This window comes from Phyllobates terribilis, unplaced genomic scaffold, assembly GCF_046119375.1.
Source record: "Phyllobates terribilis strain yellow unplaced genomic scaffold, ASM4611937v1 Scaffold_1__5_contigs__length_1240528914, whole genome shotgun sequence".
Taxonomy (NCBI): Eukaryota; Metazoa; Chordata; class Amphibia; order Anura; family Dendrobatidae; genus Phyllobates; species Phyllobates terribilis.
In genome coordinates this window covers 798,735,834-798,756,648 of record NW_027362761.1, presented here as the reverse complement: position 1 = coordinate 798,756,648, position 20,815 = coordinate 798,735,834, and the positions used below count along the sequence as shown (strand labels likewise).

At 46.9% G+C, this 20,815-nt stretch overlaps 1 protein-coding gene across 1 annotated transcript in view; it reads left to right on the top strand.

The window, feature by feature from the left end:
• The window catches only part of DNAH6 (dynein axonemal heavy chain 6), a 493,878-nt gene that overhangs the window by 254,317 nt on the left and 218,746 nt on the right, over positions 1–20,815 (top strand). The window contains exon 53 of the mRNA XM_073637077.1: positions 371–494. Coding sequence (XP_073493178.1) covers positions 371–494 — 124 coding nt within the window. The remainder of the gene's footprint in view (positions 1–370; positions 495–20,815) is intronic.

Here is a 20,815-nt window from a genome sequence, read left to right as displayed (position 1 = left end):
TACGTCACGTGGGGGGGCGATGGAAGCCAATGCATGAGCACAAGTGTCTTCCATTTAAGTGCTTCTGTCAAACATTGACCTCAACATTTCAATGGTTAATAGCAGCAATCGGAGCTCAGCACTGAATGCTGCTATTAGACACAGATGCTGGCTTTGTATTATAGCTGGCATCTATCGTGTGTGGAAAAAGCTCAGCTACCGAGCCTTCTCCACACACGATAACCTCTGCAATGACGTTCATGTATGCCAATTTGCATTTAGTGGTTAACTTTCAGTATCATGATTTCTTTCTTGTATGTTAAAGCACGGTCACATCTGTACAACATTATGAGTTCCCATTTCTTATACGATGGTTTCCCCATTTCTTTAGACTGAGCTTGATGCTACTATGGCCACTCTTCGAGAAAAGCAAAGAAAATTGAAAGACGTAGAAGAGCAAATTAAGCAGCTGCAGGATCAATATGATAAAAGCCTTGGAGAAAAGGAAACTCTTGGTAAGCAATGAAATTTGCATTTTGTTCTTGAGCATTAACTGCACCACTGAGGAAACACCGTTAACAACAATACACTGACACATGGCACATTTACATTTTCCTTGAAAATAATGTGCAGATATTCTGAAGTACCACTTTCATGTTCACGTACCATTGCAATTTCCAATCCTTATAGCTCATTTGATTTGTTTCTGCAGCAACTGCATGTATATCTGCATTCAATGGATAGAGCAGTCCCAGAAATTTAAACTACCAAAAATACAACTAATTGCAACTATTAAGTTAGCCTAGTGTCAGTTACCGATGTAGCAACATTGACAGACAGCTCACTATGCAACTACCTTAGGGCGACGTTCAATGTTAAGTATATCACAGTAGTGTGCTACATCAATTGCACGGTGCTCTATGAATGTAATGATTGATGCCTATACCTACAGTGCCTGAAAAAAGTATTAACTTTTCCACATTTTTTCACCTTACACTCACAAACTTAAATGCATTTTATTGGGATTTTATGTGATATATCAATACAGAGTAGCAAGTGTTTGGGAAGAGTAAAGGAAATGACCCATGATTTTCTGAATATATTAAAAGTAGAAATCTGGAAATTGTGACGTTCATATGTATTCAGCCCCCTGTTGTCATGCAAGGTGTGGTTGAGACTTAGTACAACACAAAGTGAAAGGGAAAGGGAACCCAGACTCTAGGGAACGGGGGAAAGTGGAGACCTCTTAAGTTGATCTAGCATCACCCTGTCTCCCCTAATGTCCCTGTATTGGCTCTTCACCAATCGCCGCACACGTGCCTCGCTCTGTCTTTCCCTGGTGTATGGCTCAGGCTAGGGAAGGGAGGGGATAAGCACTAGTCGATCTCCACTAAACACAACAAGGGTGGACAAACAGGGGAATTAGCTTTGCTTTAGACAAATCCCGACAAATGCGCACACGTCTTCAAGCTCCAGAGAGGACGAAGTACTGCTCTGCTAAAGCCTTCACAAGTAGTAATGCATATCGCCGGCAACTCCCTCTGAAACACAGCAGGTATTTATACACCCAGGCAGGTTGTTAATTAGCTAGAGAGGGGTAGACGCTGGGTCCTAGATAGTGTTGAGCCACCCCCGTAGTGTTCGAGTTCGGTTCGGTTCGTCGAACACCCGTGTGTTCGCCGAACTGTTCGTCGAACTGTTCGTCGAACACCTTCGAACACCGTTAAAACCAATGGCAGGCAAACAAAAACACATAGAAACACATAGAAAACACCTTCAAAGGTGTCCAAAAGCTGACAAACTGCTCAGAAGACATAACTAACACATGGAAAAGTGACAAGTACATATAGTCATGCGAAAATAAAAGAGGTGGAGGAGTAAAAGGAGGGGGAGACACAGATATAGGCATGTCATGCCCTTCTAAAATCCAAAAAGTGAGAAGCCGACACGGCCAGTCCGCTCCTGCCCGTGCCACCTCCGTGTCGCCGGGTTTGTGCCAGAGCCGCGGTGAACCCTGACGGCCAGCCCCCCTCTCCCAATACTGGTGCCTGTCCGCTGGTGGGTCGAGCGAGCCCCCCTGTGGTGGAGGCAGCTCTAAGCTTTTTAATTTAAATTGTCTCTCTAATTTGAATGAATACACTTTAAATCCATTTACAAGGATCTATTGGAGGGCAAGTCTCATGCCAGCAGCCGCGGTAATTCCAGCTCCAGTAGCGTCCACTAAAGCTACTGCAGTTAAAAAGCTTTTATAAGGATCGAGCTCGGCTGTCCACCGCAAGGCATCCTACTGCCAGTCCCAGCCCCTATGCCTTGGGGTGCCTCCTGATGCTCTTCACTAAGTATCCCATGGTCCCGAAGCATTTCCTTTGAAAAAATTAAGTGTCTAAACTACAGGTGGTGCAGCTTGCTTAACAGCCGGGATAATCCGCTTACTAGCAGACACTGCTACTAGGCACAAAGTATTTCCTGGGCTAGATGCAGTTAAAAATTTGTAATTAGATACTCTCGTTGGATGCTGAGAAAGCATTCCATAGAGTCTCCTGGCACGCCATATATGATTCTCTTAAAAAGCTTGGGGTAGGGGTCTAGGGGACCCTTTTATAGCCAAAATCACGGCCCTGTATCGCAATACGTCACCTAGGCTGAAGATAAATGGAACTGTAGCACCCTGAGGGCTCGGTTGCTAAAGACGTATTGCACCTCACCCAGAGGTGTGATATCTCACTCTCAGGTAAGGATGGAGTGTGGATCAGGACCCGACACCTGCATGCATTACACCACATTGCCGTGGGGCAGGGCGACCAATATGCCCCTGAGATGGGCACGACAGTCCCTGTCCCTGGCTGGAGTGGGGGGAGGGAACACTGAGGAAGGGGAACCCTGTAGTGCAGGAGCAGGGAGGAAGCAGTTCCTGGGTGCATTGAGAAGGGAGTATAAAAGGTGGGCACCATCTTAGTTCAGTGCAGAGAAGTCTGAGCAGAAGTGGCAGGGAGCAGGGGCTCTGCATGAGCTCTGCTCCGGAGGCGGGCCTAGTAACAGAGGCCCAGGCCTGGAAGAGGGAGAAGGAAGGAAGAGGAGCGGAGAAGGCTCCAGGAACGAGGAATGAAGGGATCCCAGGGGTGCGGACGGGCGAGTCGCCACCGCACGCCCGAATCCACCTGCGTGGAGGGGTCAGGCCAAAGGGGGAGACCGGTCCCCGAACTAGTGGAGGCAGGAAACGACCCTCAGCTAGAAACCGGAGGCTCTGACATTTTATGTGGCGCAGCCCCTCGCTACACCCGCTAGGAAGGCACCACATAGGGTCAGGGAAACTGGCGCCAAGTTTACCAAGAGGAGGCCCGAGGCAGCCGGACAGAAGTGTTGGTAAGAAAGGCCAGACAAAGGACACACAAAGGGGGTCCTGTGAAGTGCTCCAAAGTTATCTGGGAGTTGTCTGAGCCCCTCACCTGGTGAGCACAGTACGACGTGGGCAGCCGTTACCTGCAGACGTGGTCTGGATAATAAGAACTGTGAGTAAAGGCCCTGAACTGCATCACTGACTCCGTGTCGTTACTGCTGCTGCCCTGCACCATCACCCCCATCCTCCGCATACACTGCCCTGAGGCTATACTCCTCCCGTGGGGAGTTATGCTACGCTCTGCTGCACCCACAACACCAGCCTCAGTGGTCTGCCCTGTAGCGGCGGTTCACTGTGACCGCAATCCACGGGTGGCGTAGTCGGACATTTAAACATGAAAACCACATAAATAGTTCCGCCACTGGTTTGACCGCCCTGAGCCACGGAACTGGGTCGCCGCCACGAAGACTACAACCACCAGCATCCACCAAAAAGGGTCCGGCTCCGGGTGTCCCAAGGCCCAGGGGGTGCGTCAGAACATTTTCATCACCTTTCACAATCACCAATGGGACAAGGCAGTGATGTCCTCTGTCCCCTCTCTTATACATCCTAGTGACGGAGCACCTGCTCTCATCAATTCGCCATAACCCCAATATTAGGTGGATTGAGGTGGGAGGCACCGAGTACAAGTGCTCTCTATTTGCTGATGATGTCCTAGTATATATCACTCAATCACATATATCCATCCATGCTGTTATGGCTGAAATAGATCACTTTGTTACATGGTAAAATTTTAAAATCAATGCAGCGAAGTCTGAGGCCCTCGATGTCTCCCTCCCCAAATCCATATAGGATTCCATCCAGTCCAACTTTCCCTTTGCCTGGCCCTCACAGGGTATCAAATACTTAGGAATTCCTATTCATAGAGACCTCTCCCATCTATGTTATCTTAATTTTGGGCCCTTTATTGAACAACTCCATACAGACCACGGTTGGCAAGTTAGAACTGTAAGATTCACTACGTGAACCACTGGTGTTTTGTGGAAAAGCACATGTACACTGCGTTCCAAATTATTATACAAAAAGTGTTTAGGAGTGATAAGGGAAGAATTTGTTTGTTTGTCAGTTAAACTCATTGATGGTGATGTGTGTCAGGGCTCTTTATATCACTGTAAGCAATTGCAGACACCTGTGCTAATTAGTTTGGCAGGTGTGTCCAATGAAAGGCAAGACTACTTAAGAAGGCTCTCTCACATTATTAAGCAGCCTACATTTTCTGCCAAAATGGGAAAGAAAAAGGATGTGTCGGCTGCTGAGAAGCAACAAATTGTGGAGTGTTTAGGTCAAGGCATGACTACAATCAACATTGTGCGATGATCAGGATGAAGTGTCCTGGCAATCAAGAAGTATGTAGCTGATTCACAGTACACACGTGTGCGTGCTGATAAGGGCAAATTGAGGACTCTTTCCTACAGGCAATTACGTCAGGTTGAAAGAGCAGCGGCAAAAAAGCCTTGTCATAGCAGCAGACAAGTTTTTGAAGCTGCTTGTGCCTCCAACGTCCCCCGAACAACAAGATGCAGGGTCCTTCAGAGGTTTGCAGCTGTGCATGCGCCATCCTGTCGACCTCCTCTATCCACTTCACACAAGCAGAAACGGCTCCAGTGGGCCAAACATTACATGAAGACTGATTTCAAAACTGTTTTGTTCACGGATGAGTGCCGTGCAGCGCTCGATGGTCCAGATGGATGGAGTGGAGGATGGCTGGTTGATGGACACCCCACGCAAACACGGCTACAGCGCCAACAAGGAGGAGGTGGAGTAATGTTTTGGGCTGGAATCATGGGGAGAGAGATTGTCGGCCCCTTTAGGATCCCTGAAGGCGCTAAAGATGAACTCCATAATGTATGTGGATTTTCTCAAACAGCACTTCCTGCCATGGTTCAAGAAGAAGAACCGTGTATTTCACAGCAAGATCATTTTTCTGCATGATAATGCACCATCTCATGCTGCACATAAAACATCTGCATCTCTGGCTGATATGGGCATAAAAGGGGACAAACTTATGGTGTGACCCCCCATGCTCCCCTGACCTCTACCCCATTCAGAACCTTTGGAGCATCATTAAAAGGAGTGTCTATGATGGCGGGAGGCAGTTCACATCTAAGCAACAGCTCTGGGAGGGTATTCTGTCCTCATGCAAAACAATTGAAGCAGAAACCATCCAAAACCTGACAAATTCAATGGACGAGAGAGTTCAGAAGCTCCTTTCGAACAAGGGGTCCTATGTGAAAATGTAACATCACCTAGAATAAAGTTTTGAGTTGAAAACTGTTTGATTTCAGTTTCTAACAACCTGCTAATGCTTATAATTTCAAAAATGACCATTTTTTTGGTCTTTATTAAAATGAAAAGGTTGATCGAAAAGTTTGGGGGATCTAAGAGTGTGGCAACCCAGTAGTCATGATTACTTCGAATTCTGACAATATGAGGGTCATGCTGCAGGTAGTGCAGCAAGAAGGCACTTATGTGCCTTGCGCATCTCGGAGCCCCAAAATTATTTTCCGGGCTAGATGCAGCTAAAAATTATTTTTAATTTTAAATCTGGTGAAGCTTTCGTATAGATGGCCTAATAGGATCAGTGCTGCACACTGCTACAAAGCCCAAATTATTTTCCAGTCAAGATACAGATAAACATGATTAGTAATTTGAAAGCTTAAAACGGTTGGTAGGGTGATTTTAACCAATCATCAAGCTTTTACTCTCCCCAGGATGACACAGGGGTAGAAAAGTCGTTTCGGATCCATGATTTGTTCATCTTTATGAACGTGAGTCTGTCTACATTATCAGTGGAGAGCCGCGTGCGCTTATCTGTCAGCACACCACCAGCAGCGCTGAACACACGTTCAGACAGAACGCTGGCTGCGGGGCATGACAAGATCTCCAAGGCGTAAGTGGCTAGCTCCGGCCATTTATCCAGATTGGAAGCCCAAAAAGAGCAAGGGTCCAGTGACACAGTCGTGGCTTCAATGTTTACTTGGAGATACTCCTGTACCATCGTCTCTAGGCGTTGACTATGTGTCAGACTTCTTGTCTCCTGTGGCCTTGCAAAGGATGGGCTAAAAAAGTGGTGAAATGATTCCGCAAAATTGATGTTACCAGCAGATACTGTGGTTCTGTCACGGTTTGAGTGCTGAACACTTGACGGTCCCACGGTTGGCAAGTTGGAACTGTGAGATTCACTACGTGCACCACTGGTATTTTGTGGAAAAGCACATGTAAGATTCTGCAACAGTCTCTGCTGATACTCCTGCATGCGTGCATCCCTTTCTATGGCAGGAATAATTTCTGCAAATTTACTTTTGTACCGGGGATCTAACAGTGTGGCAACCCAGTAGTCAGGATTATTTCTAATTCTCACAATTCGAGGGTCATGTTGCAGGTAGTGCAGCAAGAAGGCACTCATGTGTGTTGCGCATCCAGGAGCATCAAGTCCCTGTTGTGTTGGTGGCGAGGTAACAATCATGCTTCCTTCCTCTGTCCTCTCCCCCCAACCTCGCACAACAGAAATGTGATCAAGGTCTCCCTCATCTGATGAGTCTTCCATCAGTTCGTCCTCCACTTCTTCCTGGGCTCCTGCACCTTCCTCACTAGTTTGGCTGCTACCATGCGCCCTGGTAAAACCATCTCCCCCACCCTCACATGCCTGCCGCCTTGGTGCTGCCGACCGTCTGGACCTTGCAGATGTTAGCCCTTCCGCATACAACTCCTCCTCCTCTACTTCCTCCACCTCCTCTTGTGCCACCACCTGACTCCGAATTCTGTTTAACATGTGCTCCAGCATGTAAATCACCGGAATAGTCATGCTGATAATGGCATCGTCAGCACTAAACATCTTCGTCGCCATTTCAAAACTGTGCAGAAGGGTGCATAGGTCCCTGATCTGAGACCACTCCTCCAGCGTGATTTGCCCCACCTCTGAATCTCGTTGGCCCAGGCTATACGTCAGAACGTATTGCACCAGGGCTTGTCGGTGCTGCCACAGTCGCTGCAACATGTGCAGAGTTGAATTCCACCGGGTAGGCACATCGCATTTTAGCCGGTGAAGTGGCAGGCCCAACGACTTCTGTAGAGATGTAAGTCGCTGAGCTGCGGGATGCGAACGGCGGAAGTGAGCACACAGCGACCGTGCCCTCTGCAGAAGGCCATCTAGTCTGGGATAGTGGGCTAAAAATTGCTGGACAACCAGGTTCAACACGTGAGCCATACAAGGCACGTGTGTGACATTGCCCCGGCGAAGGGCCGCACCCAGGTTTGCAGCATTGTCGCACACGGCCTTCCCTGGTTTCAGGTCCAGTGGAGACAACCATTCATGAAATTGGTTCTCCAGAGCTGACCACAACTCCTCAGCTGTGTGACTCACATTTCCCAGACATTTCAATGTAAAAACCGCCTGATGACGTTGAGCCCTACTGCCAGCATAGTAAGGAGGTGTGCAGGATCCCTTCTGCGCAGTTAGAAAGCTTGTGGCATGACCAGACAGGCTTTGGGTGCAGGTGGAAGACCGAGAGGAGGTTGAGGAGGCAGAAGCAGTGGAGGAACTTTGACATAAAGAGGATTGACGCACAACTCGTGGGGACGGCAAGACTTGGACAGCAGCCCCTTGTCCTGCTGTCACCATAGTTACCCAGTGCCCAGTCAGCGACATGTAACGCCCCTGTCCATGCCTACTCGTCCAAGTGTCTGTGGTGAAATGCACCCTGTCACACACAGAGTTTCTCAAAGAAGCGGTGATGTTGTGTGCGACATGCTGGTGGAGCGCAGGCACACCTTTCTTTGAGAAGTAGTGCCGACTGGGCATCTGGTACTGGGGCACTGCGACGGACATAAGGTCTCGAAAATCCTCTGTGTCCACCAGGCGGAAAGGCAGCATTTCTGTAGCCAAGAGCTTGCAGATGGTGAAATTCAACCTCTTAGCTTTCTCATGGCTAGGAGGAAATGGTCTTTTACTTGTCCACATCTGAGGGACCGAGGGCTGTCTATTGTGCTTAGACGGGGTTGATAAGGGTGTCCCCGGCAAACTGCCGGTCTGTGAGGAAGATGCAGGCGGACATGTTAGGTTGCCTTGATCCAAAGGTGGTGCTATCGATGTCGGACAGCGCTCAGCACCAGCTGGTGTTACCACCTCCAAAGAAAATGATGACCTGCCAATCACGCTGGCTGTTGCGGGTAAAGAGGTGGCAGGTCTGCGCCCCAAAACAGGTGTGACTGCTGTCCCCCCAGTCACAGAGGATGAAGAGGCCGCGGATGCACAAGATATGGCAGACGGTGATTGGCCCGGCCGGCTAGGCCGCATTGTAGCACACTGAGCTTCCCACTGCAACTTATGCTTCATGTCCATGTGCCGGTTCATGCATGAAGTACTCAAACTATGTATTTTTTGGCCTCTACTGTTACAGATAACACGAGTTGGGTCATCTTTATCGATCTGAAAAAATGCCCAGGCTATGCAAGGCTTAGCACCCATGCGACCTGAAGAGCCACCACGACTTGTGGTGAGAGGCAGAGTTGTGTTTGAGGATGCAGTTGTTGACGTGCTTCCAGTACTACGTCTCTGTCCAGGAAGGCGCAACCTGACCTCGTCGTCACTAGCATCTTCCTCCACCTCCTCTGCTGACCTCATCTCTTGGCTGACTGTGGGTTGACAGTAAGTGGGATCTCCGACCTCATCATCATCACCCTGTGCGTTATCACACCCGTCGTCCTCAGAGCCAACCTGTTCCTGCCCTGACAAAAAACTAAAGTTGTCGCTCCAATCAGGTATTTGAGTCTTATCATCGTCTTCCTCATTGTCTCCACCAACAGGAGTTACAGTTTGGGAATGAGGGTCTACATTATGGTCAGAACCTTCTGCGTCTGGTCCTGGATCCGACTCATAAAGATTCTGGGCATCAGTGCAGATCATTTCCTCGTCTGGATTCACAGAAGCGCTGGAGTGGACCTCTGATTCCCAGGCTATAGTATGAGTAAACAACTCTGCAGACTCAACCATCTGTTCTACCTCACACTCAGACGGGCAGCTGGAGATTTGGGAGCTGTGAGGAAGCAAGTGCGATTTGGGTGACACCTTTGAGGACTGGAGTATTTGTGATGTTGAAGTTGATGTGGAGGAGAGCCCACTTAAAGGAGCACTTGATATCCGTTGAAGCACCTGCTGTTTTTGTGCCTCATCTGGAATTTGTAGCGATTGGCGTGGCCGTAAGAAAGGGATCTTATCACATTGTCCGCTAAAAGAAGTAGACATTTTAGTTTGGCTGGAAGATGGTCTTTCTTCTGCACCTACCCCACGGACACAACCTTTTTTCCCCTTCCCAACACGCCTATTCCCCTTTCCACCATCAGCAGGCCTTTTTCCACTCATTTTGGTGGTTAACTAATTCACAACTCTGGAGTTGTTTGCACAAAAAAACAATGGATGGTAACCGAGCAGAGCTGAGTGGCCAAACTGTGGTATTAGGCCAAAACTATTGGCTTGGTTAGATGCAGAAAAAAATTATTTTTAATTTGCAACCTGATGGAGGTCAGTATAGATGGACTAATAGAACAAGTCCCACACGTTGCTAGAAGCCCAAATATTTTTTCAGAGATAAATGAAGAAAAAAATTATTTTTAATTTGCAACCTGATGGAGGTCAGTATAGATGGACTAATAGACCAAGTCCCACACACTGCTAGAAGCCCAAATATTTTTTCAGAGCTAGATGCAGAAAAAAAATATTTTTAATTTGCAACCTGATGGAGGTCAGTATAGATGGACTAATAGACCAAGTCCCACACACCGCTAGAAGCCCAAATATTTTTTCAGAGCTAGATGCAGAAAAAAATTATTTTTAATTTGCAACCTGATGTAGGTCAGTATAGATGGACTAATAGACCAAGTCCCACACACTGCTAGAAGCCCAAATATTTTTTCAGAGCTAGATGCAGAAAAAAATTATTTTTAATTTGCAACCTGATGGAGGTCAGTATAGATGGACTAATAGACCAAGTCCCACACACCGCTAGAAGCCCAAATATTTTTTCAGAGCTAGATGCAGAAAAAAATTATTTTTAATTTGCAACCTGATGGAGGTCAGTATAGATGGACTAATAGACCAAGTCCCACACACCGCTAGAAGCCCAAATATTTTTTCAGAGCTAGATGCAGAAAAAAATTATTTTTAATTTGCAACCTGATGTAGGTCAGTATAGATGGACTAATAGACCAAGTCCCACACACTGCTAGAAGCCCAAATATTTTTTCAGAGGTAGATGCAGAAAAAAATTATTTTTAATTTGCAACCTGATGGAGGTCAGTATAGATGGACTAATAGACCAAGTCCCACACACCGCTAGAAGCCCAAATATTTTTTCAGAGCTAGATGCAGAAAAAAATTATATTCAGTTTGCAACCTGATGGAGGTCAGTATAGATGGACTAATAGAATGATGCTATGCCCAAAAGATTTTACTTCACTAGGTGCAGTAAAAAAATTGGTATTCTATACACAGGTGTTATATCTTGCAACACAGATAGGCTACTCCACTGACTAACACACTCTGCAATAGGCCAAAAAGGATTAGCTTTGCTAGATTCAGCCAAATGCTGTGAAAAAAACTTGCACAGCACTGGCACAGACCTGCCTGGCAAAAACTGATAGGAACTCATGTAACCTAGTCCTGAAAAGGACTCCAATTACAATTAGTCTTTACTCCCACAATCTATCTATTTAAGAGCACAGACCTGCCTGATAAAAGTCGTAGGAAATGCTGTAACCTAGTCCTTAAAAGGACTGCAATCACAACTATTCCCTACTCCCAAGCTATCTGTATATTTGTGCGAAAATTGGCTTGAAATTAACAAGGTATAGCACACACAGCAACAGCGGTGCCGTCTAACACGCAGCTGCAGCAGTGAGAAAATGGTGGCGACGGGGAAAATGGCTTGGTCTTATAGGGCAAGGACATGTGACATACACTGCCAATCACACATGCCCTTGCTTGTGTGAAAAAAAGCACTTCGCTCCGTGTGTGCGCTGCTGATAGGCTGACAGATTGCACCTCCCCACTGCAAATGCGGGAAAGAGAAAAAAAAATGGAGATCTTCATTGTTCCTGCAGAGATCCATCCCCTGCCCCTCCCCCCGCCCCGCTGTACACTCAAACTGCGTATTAACATTAATTTTCATCATTACTGAGAAAAAATCCAGTTATGATTTTGGTGCACGAACAGTTATCGAACATAACCTCGAACAGCCGAATTTTTCTCAAATTGTTCGTGTTCGCCGACCGGCTCGAACACCGCCCAAAACAGCTCGAATTTGAGATTGGCGAACAGTTCGAGTAGAACAACGCTCATCTCTAGTCCTAGAGACTACCACTAAGAAGATGTCTGTAATGCCAAATGTAGAGACCTCCTGCAACTAATTGCAGGGCGACTGTCTGTCACCTCTGACACCCCCGTGACACCTGTAGTCTGAAGTCCCTAAATAAAATCCTGAGTGACCAATTGCTACCAGAAGTTACATAATTAGCAAGTTAAGCCCACTTTTGTGTAATTTATTCTCTGCATAAGTACAGCTGTTCTGTGAAGACCTCAGAGGTTTGTTTGTGAACATTAGGGATCAAAAAGCATCATGCAAACTAAAGTGCACGTCAGCCATGCCAGAGATAAAGTTGTGGAGAAGAGTAAAACAAAGTTTGGTTATAAAAAAAATAGCCCAAACTCACAGAGCAGTGTTCAATCCATCATCCAAATATGGAAGGAGTATGGCACAAATGCAAACCTACCAAGACTTGGCCGTCCACCTAAATAGACAACCCAAGCAAGGAGAGCATTAAATAGAGAAGCAGTTGAGGTGCCCATGGTCACTCTGGAGGAGCTGCAGAGATCCACAGCTCAGGTGGGAGAATTTGTCCAAAGGACAACTATTGATTGTATATACCACAAATATGGCCTTTTTGTAAGAGTGACAAAGAGAGCCATTTTTTTGAGACAAGCCACAAGAAGTCCCATTTTACAAAGAACATGTAAGGGACACAGCTAGCATGTGAAAGAAAATGCTGTGGTCAGATGAGACCAAAGTAGAATTTTTTGGGCTAAATGTAAAACACTATGCGTGGTGGAAAACTAACGCTGCACATCACCCTGAAAACACCACCCCCACCATCAAACATAGTGTGGCAGCATTATGCTGTAGGAATGCTTTTCTTCCGCAGGGACAGGGAAGTTGGTCAGAGTTGATGGGAACTTGCATGGAGTAAAATACAGGGCAATCTTGGAGGAAGACCTGCTAGAGGCTGCAAAAGACTTGAGACTGGGGTGTAAGTTCTCCCTGCAGCAGAATAATGACCCTAAACAAACTGCTAGAGCTACATTGGAATGGTTCAGAGTAACGCATATTAATGTGTTTGAATGGCCCAGACACAGTCCGGACCTAAATCTCATTGAGAATCTGTGGCAAGACTTCAAAATTGCTGTTCACGGACGCTCTCTATCCAATCTCACTGAGCTAGAGTTAGTTTGCAAAGAAGAATGATCAAAATTTCAGTCTCTAGATGTGCAAAGCTGGAAGATGCATACCCAAAAAGACTTGCTTCAGTAATCGCAGTCAAAAGGTGGTCCTACAAAATATTGACTTGGGGGTAGAAATCAAAACGAACGTCACTATTTCCAGATATATATTTTTATAATATTTAGAAAATCATGTATCCTTTACAATTCACATGCTACTTTGTGTTGGTATATCACACAAAATCCCAATAAAATACATTTAAGTCTGTGGTTGTAACGTGAAAAAATGTAAAAAAGTTCACAGGGTGTGAACACTTTTTCAAGGCATTGTATGTAAACATCAAAGCATATGGTAACTTGTTTACATACCTGCAAAAAATATCTCAGCATAGAGGGAAGGTATTGTAAAATATTTGAATGATTTAATGTAAATTGACAGGTTTTTTTATATATGTACAGTACAGACCAAAAGTTTGGACACACCTTCTCATTTAAAGATTTTTCTGTATTTTCATGGCTATGAAAATTGTACATTTACACTGAAGGCATCAAAACTATGAATTAACACATGCGGAATTATATACTTAGCAAAAAAGTGTGAAACAACTGAAAATATGTCTTATATTGTAGGTTCTTCAAAGTAGCCACCTTTTGCTTTGATGACTGCTTTGCACACTCTTGGCATTCTCTTGATGAGCTTCAAGAGGTAGTCACCGGAAATGGTTTTCACTTCACAGGTGTGCCCTGTCAGGTTTAATAAGTGGGATTTCTTGCCTTATAAATGGGGTTGGGACCATCAGTTGTGTTGTGCAGACGTCTGGTGGATACACAGCTGATAGTCCTACTGAATAGACTGTTAGAATTTGTATTATGGCAAGAAAAAGGCCGCTAAGTAAAGAAAAATGAGTGGCCATCATTACTTTAAGAAATGAAGGTCAGTCAGTGAGAAAAATTGGGAAAACTTTGAAAGTGTCCCCAAGTGCAGTTGCACAAACCATCAAGCGCTACAAAGAAACTGGCTCACATGAGGACCACCCCAGAAAAGGAAGACCAAGAGTCACCTCTGCTTCTGAGGATAAGTTTATCCGAATCACCAGCCTCAGAACTCGCAGGTTAACAGCAGCTCAGATTAGAGACCAGGTCAATGCCACACAGAGTTCTAGCCGCAGACACATCTCTTCAACAACTGTTAAGAGGAGACTTTGTGCAGCAGGCCCTCATGGTAAAATAGCTCCTAGGAAACCACTGCTAAGGACAGGCAACGAGCAGAAGAGACTTTTTTGGGCTAAAGAACACAAGGAATGGACAAAAGACCAGTGGAAATCTGTGCTTTGGTCTGATGAGTCCAAATTTGAGATCTTTGGTTCCATCCACCGTCTCTTTGTGCGCCGCAGAAAAGGTGAACGGATGGACTCTACATGCCTGGTTCCCACCGTGAAGCATGGAGGAGGAGGTGTGATTGTGTGGGGGTGCTTTGCTGGTGACACTGTTGGGGATTTATTCAAAATTGAAGGCATACTGAACCAGCATGGCTACCACAGCATCTTGCAGCGGCATGCTATTCCATCCGGTTTGCGTTTAGTTGGACCATCATTTATTTTTCAACAGGACAATGACCCCAAACACACCTCCAGGCTGTGTAAGGACTATTTGACCAAGAAGGAGAGTGATGGGGTGCTACGCCAGATGACCTGGCCTCCACAGTCACCAGACCTGAACCCAATCGAGATGGTTTGGGGTGAGCTGGACCGCAGAGTGAAGGCAAAAGGGCCAGCAAGTGCTAAGCATCTCTGGGAACTCCTTCAAGATTGTTGGAAGACCATTTCCGGTGACTACCTCTTGAAGCTCATCAAGAGAATGCCAAGAGTGTGCAAAGCAGGCATCAAAGCAAAAGGTGGCTACTTTGAAGAACCTAGAATATAAGACATATTTTCAGTTGTTTCACACTTTTTTGTTAAGTATATAATTCCACGTGTTAATTCATAGTTTTGATGCCTTCAGTGTGAATGTACAATTTTCATAGTCATGAAAATGCAGAAAAATCTTTAAATGAGAAGGTGTGTCCAAACTTTTGGTCTGTACTGTATATAAAGATCTGTAATGGTGTGTGCAAGCTTTCCTAGGCAATGCTGTTTCAGTAAAAAGCAGAGCGGTACCAAGAAGCTATTGCCCCCCCCCTAAAAAAAAACAAAAAAAAAAACAACCTCCATTCATGTAAATATGTAAACACATGTAATATTATGACATAATAGCTGGCCATCAAATAGCTATGACGGCTGTACCAAATATATTAAATGGCAGCAAAAGGCATAATTTAATAACGGACAGACATTGGTTAGCAATCCATGCCAAAAACAATAATAGATGTTATTCACCTACACTACCTTTAAAAAGTTATCCACTATCATTAGAGTATCGTTATATTTGTGTAAAACATAGAGATATACAATTTATTCCTGTGTCGGCACATGAATGGTGATGTGTGTGAAGGGGGCTAGCTCATTTGCTCCTTTCAATATCTAAGCCAGGTCCTATCTGTGTTAGGTACAATCCATAGATAGAGAAGGGGTCTGGCTTAGCCATTTAAATGAGCCAATCAGGCAGGTGCTTCACATTCAGTACTGATGACATGTCTGGCACAATAAGCTTTCTCTTGTATTAAACACAAGCCGGAAGTGGAGCTGATCGGACCTAAGGCCAATGCTGAAATCTGGAGACAATAACCTCTTTATTAATTAACATTAATATATCTGAGTAAGTTGTATATCTTGGTATTTTACAGAAATTAACTGAAAATATTATGTAGTGGACCACCCTTCTATTGTTCTGATTAATGTCTTATCAAGACACAGAAATAAAATTAGGGCTTGTTCACACTTAGCGTTCTTGATGCATTTTTTCAATGTGGAAAAGACACATAATTTTACAGTATAAACAATGAGATTATTCACACAATGCATAGTTTCCTTGCATTTTTTGACATGTGGTTCGTTTGTGAAAATTGCTTTCAGTGTATTTACTGAAGATTTTCCACATTGAGATCAAAATGGCTTGACACAAAAAACCACACAACAAAACACACCGGAAACACATAAAAATGCATTACAAAAGCACTAAAAATGTGCGTAATTTCTGCTATGGTTATTCTAGAGCCTTAATTTTTCATGCAGAAAAAAAACACATCAAAATGCTACACATCAACATACTTTTACTCTTCTGATTGTTTTTCTTAGATAATAGTTATTTATAAAATAAGGAAATTATTTTCATTATATATAAGGATTTATTTTTTCATCATTTATGTATCTCTATTTTCTAAATAATTTGTGTTCATTTAAAGGGGTATTGCCATCTCCAAGATCCTATCCCAATATGTAGTGGGTGTAATAATAATAATAATATTAGCAAATATCTACAATTAGAAATGTTGTATAGTTTTTCTGATTCGCTATGTCTCTTTCCTCATGTGCAGGTATTGCAGGACCTTAGGTATCCATGGTTATGACCACTGATATAGTATTAGATAGTTGCTAATGGTCGTAACCATGAATACCTAACGTCATGAAGTTGACGCGCCCCTGGGCCTGTGTCGCGCTGCGTTGCGCACGCGGGAGCTTACCCGGAGCCGGATCTCTTGAGGGTTGTAGTCTCGTGGCGGTGACCCGGTCCGTGCCCAGGGAGTCAAACTGAGCGGCGATGTAACAGCGGTAGATGTAGGACGACTACGCCACCCGTTGAATGCAGCTATGGAGCTGCCGCTGCAGGACAGTCCGCTGAGGCCGGTGGATGGATGGTGCAGCGTAGATGGTATAACACCCAACGGGAGGGGTATGGCCTCAGGGCAGCAGATGTGGATGATGGGGGTAGCAGGAACCACTCAGAGACGGTGCGGTGTAATTCAGGGTCTTTACTGGTAACAACGATAGACCCTCCCGGAGTACTTGCTAGTGAACGGGGCCTGGTCAGTCCTTGAGCAGATGGGATCTCCCCTGGCCAGGCGGAGTTGTAGGCCTCCCAAACTGACTGTACTCTTCTGGCTACCTTGCTAGAAGCGGATATAAGTAGCCCACGTCCCTGAGTGTACCGTGTGGTGCTCACCCGTATGGCCGGTGACTCGGGGCCTTCTAATGGCTTCCGCTCCACGATGGCGGTGCTGGTCCCACGCGTGTGACCGTGCCTTCGGGTTTCTGGGCCTGAGGACCTGAAATCCCCTGCCGGTCGGCTTCTGCTGCTGGGTAAGAGTTAGTCCCCACAGCCTCGGACGCCGGGTCCGGTAAGAAAGCTTCTCAGTCAGGGCGAGCTCTGCAGCTGCCAGCCCCTGACTCGTAGTAGTATTGCTTCTGCTGTTTCTTGTCTCTACTCTCCTTGACTGACTAACCCTGCCTCAGCCCAGGGTTTATACAGGGGAAGTCCTTCCCCTCCCAAGACTGGGCAGGAGGTGTGGCATGCACAGGATCCCTGACCAAAGGACCTCCCACCTGCTCTCAGACATAACATTACATTACTGTGGAAAACCAGACCCCTGGGGTGCCACATTCCCCCCTAGTGAAATTTAGTACTCCGGGACTAAACATATTTTAGAAAAAAAACATAACAAGATATAACAACAATAATAGTACAATAAGAAGAAACACATAAAGGTGGTCACGGCATGTCCGTAACCGGGTGTAGTCTTTGAAGAAAGCAAGGTGTCCATTTCACCAAAACAGGGAGACGTAACCAGGTAGGGGTCTGTCCTACCCCGAGTCCTTAACAGTCTCTAGTCCATCCTGGGTTACGCTCCAACTATGTACAAGGATTCCCGGTAAATCCACCAAGGATTCCTAAAAATAACTGGAAACACAAAATTATACACAAGCAACAATACACAGATAAACATAAATAAAACAATTTATACACTTCAAATCCTCCAGCGTGCGGGTAACTGGCCTCTAGTGGCCCTAGTGGACCTACGGAGCTGACTGTCTGGCCCTGAACTACAGGGTGTAGGAGCTGTCAAGGGTAAACTGGGCAGCTGTCTACCGGCTCTTTGTCTCACTAGGGGTACGGCAGGCTCACTATAAGCAGAGGGTTGATCCTCCTGTTCTGCTTGTGTGGAGTCTTCTGCCTCCTGGACCGGCTGTTCTTCCAGCTCTACCTGTTGCTCCGTAGGTGCTTGGGATGCTGGTTGGAGGAAGGTGAGTACGGGTACCACAACTGCACCATTGACTTGAGTCCAAGACCGAGGGAAGTCCCCGAGCACAGTACTAACCATATCTTCCCTTTCCTCTACGGGTCGATGGTCTTCTTGTTCCTCTTCAGGGTTCCTCAGTTGTTCGGGACACTTCTTCAGGTGGTCCCGGGATACAATGGCTGTGGTTTCCCCTCCGTCTTTACTGATGGTACAAACCTTCGGGTTCTCGTGGCTTGAGGGCAGTACGGTGTACGGGTCCTTCTCCCACTGGTCATCCAACTTGTGGAGCCGTCTCTTCCTCTTCAAGACCTGCTCTCCGGGTACCAGGGGAACAGCGGGAGCATACTGGTTGTAAGTTTTCTCTTGTCTTTCCCTAGCCTGACAGAGACTTCGCTCCACGCTCTCCTGTACTCTCCGGTACTGCTGCTGCCTCTCTGTGTCCCAGTCTGTTTCTGGTGAAGTGTCCTCGGGTGTCAGGACTCCCATTTCCAGGTCAACAGGTAACTTACCAGGTCTTGCCCTCATTAGGTAAGCCGGGGTACAGTTGGTGGAACCTACCGGGATGTGGTTGTATAGGTCCACCAGATCGGGCAACTTCTCAGGCCACAGACTGTGTTCTTCCAGGGGCAACGTTTTTAGAAGATCCATTACCACCTGGTTCATTTTCTCACAAAGTCCATTAGTTTGCGGATGGTAGGGTGTCGTCCTTATCTTCCGGCAGCCATACAGATTGCAGAATTCCTGGAAGACCTCGGCTTCAAAGGCAGGTCCCTGGTCCGTCAGCACTTGGTCCGGGTACCCGTGTGGACGGCAAAAGTGCTGCTGGAAGGCTCTAGCTGCTGTTTGAGCCGTTAAGTCCTTGACGGGGACGACAACCAGAAACCGGGAGTAATGATCCACTATGGTTAACGCGTAGACGTAGCCACTTCTGCTTGGGGTCAGTTTTACATGATCCAAGGCTACCAGTTCCAACGGTTGCCGGGTGACGATGGACTGCAGGGGAGTCTTCTGGCTGGCACGGTCCTTCCTTCTCAGGTTGCACGGGCCACAGTCTCTGCACCACTTCTCGATGGTTCCCCTCATGCCTACCCAGTGGAACCGCTCGCGCAGCAGGAACTCCAGCTTCTTCCACCCGAAGTGTCCAGCTCCGTCGTGGTATGCCTCCATCACCATGGCTGCGTCTCTTCGTGGCACCACTACTTGCCAGAGTAATTCATGCGTCCGGGAGTTAACCATTCTGCGGCACAACTTCCCTTTGTAGAGGAACAGTCGACTCTTCTCTGCCCATAGTTGTTTGGCTTCCTCCGGAGCGTCTGGTTCAAGGCGAGCCTCCGGCCGAGTCAGCATCTCCTTCACCAGTCGGACGGCAGGGTCGCTGTCTTGCGTTTCCGCCCAGTTGTAGTGGGGTAAGGGGTTCAACGTAGCAGCCTGCTTACTCCTTACCCGGTGGGAATACTGGATAGTCCCATGACGGTGGAATGCAGGGAGTTCAACTTCTTCCAGTCCCTCCGGATCTTCTCCTCCGTCCGGCAGGTTGGGCATCCTGGACAGGGCGTCCGCGTTGGTATTGGAGCGTCCTGCCCGGTATTTGATTGTGAACTCGTAGTTGGACAGACGGGCCATCCACCTCTGCTCCAGGGCACCGAGTCTTGCCGTGTCCAGGTGTGTCAACGGGTTGTTATCCGTGTACACGGTGAACCGGGAAGAAGCGAGGTAATGCTTAAAGCGCTCGGTGACTGCCCATACTACGGCCAGGAACTCTAACTTAAATGAGCTGTAATTCTCGGGGTTCCTTTCGGTGGGTCGCAGTTTTCGGCTGGCGTAGGCAATTACTCGTTCCTTCCCCTGCTGGATCTGGGACAGTACGGCTCCTAGCCCGATGTTACTGGCGTCGGTGTAGAGGATAAAGGGCTGGCTATAATCCGGGTACGCCAGGATTTCGTCCCCCGTGAGGGCCATCTTCAGCTGGCGGAAGGACTCTTCTTCCAGCTCCTCCCATTTGAAGGGCGGCTTCTGGTTCTTGGCCTTCCGGGACTGGCCTATCAGGAGGTCCTGCATAGGTGCTGCCTTTTTGGTGAAACCGGGAATAAACCTTCGGTAGTAGCCTACCAACCCGAGGAACTGCCGCACTTCTTTTACGCTGGAGGGGCTTGGCCATTCCTTAATTGCGGTGATCTTATCAGGGTCGGGAGCCACTCCGTCAGCGCTCACCACGTGTCCCAGGTACTGCACCTTTGGTTTCAGGAGGTGACACTTGGAGGGTTTCACCTTTAGGCCGTAACTTGCCAGAGCTTCGAACACTTCCGCCAGGTGTTTCAGGTGGTCCTCATACGTCTTGGAATATACGATGACATCGTCCAGGTACAACAGGACCGTCTCGAAGTTTCTGTGGCCCAGACAACACTCCATTAGTCGTTGGAAGGTTCCCGGTGCGTTGCAGAGTCCGAACGGCATGCAGGTGAACTCGCTAAGTCCCATCGGGGTGGTGAATGCGGTCTTCTCCCGGTCCGCCTCTGCTACAGGAACCTGCCAGTACCCGCTAGTGAGATCCAAGGTAGAGAAGAAGTTAGCAGATCTTAAAGCAGCCAATGACTCCTCTATCCTTGGTAAGGGGTACGCATCCTTGTGTGTGATACGATTGATTTTCCGGTAATCTACACACATCCTCATGGTGTTGTCTTTCTTTCGGACTAAGACTAGTGGAGCTGCCCAGGGGCTACAGCTATCCCTGATCACCCCAGCCTCCTTCATGTCTCTAAGCATCCCCTTGGCGTGT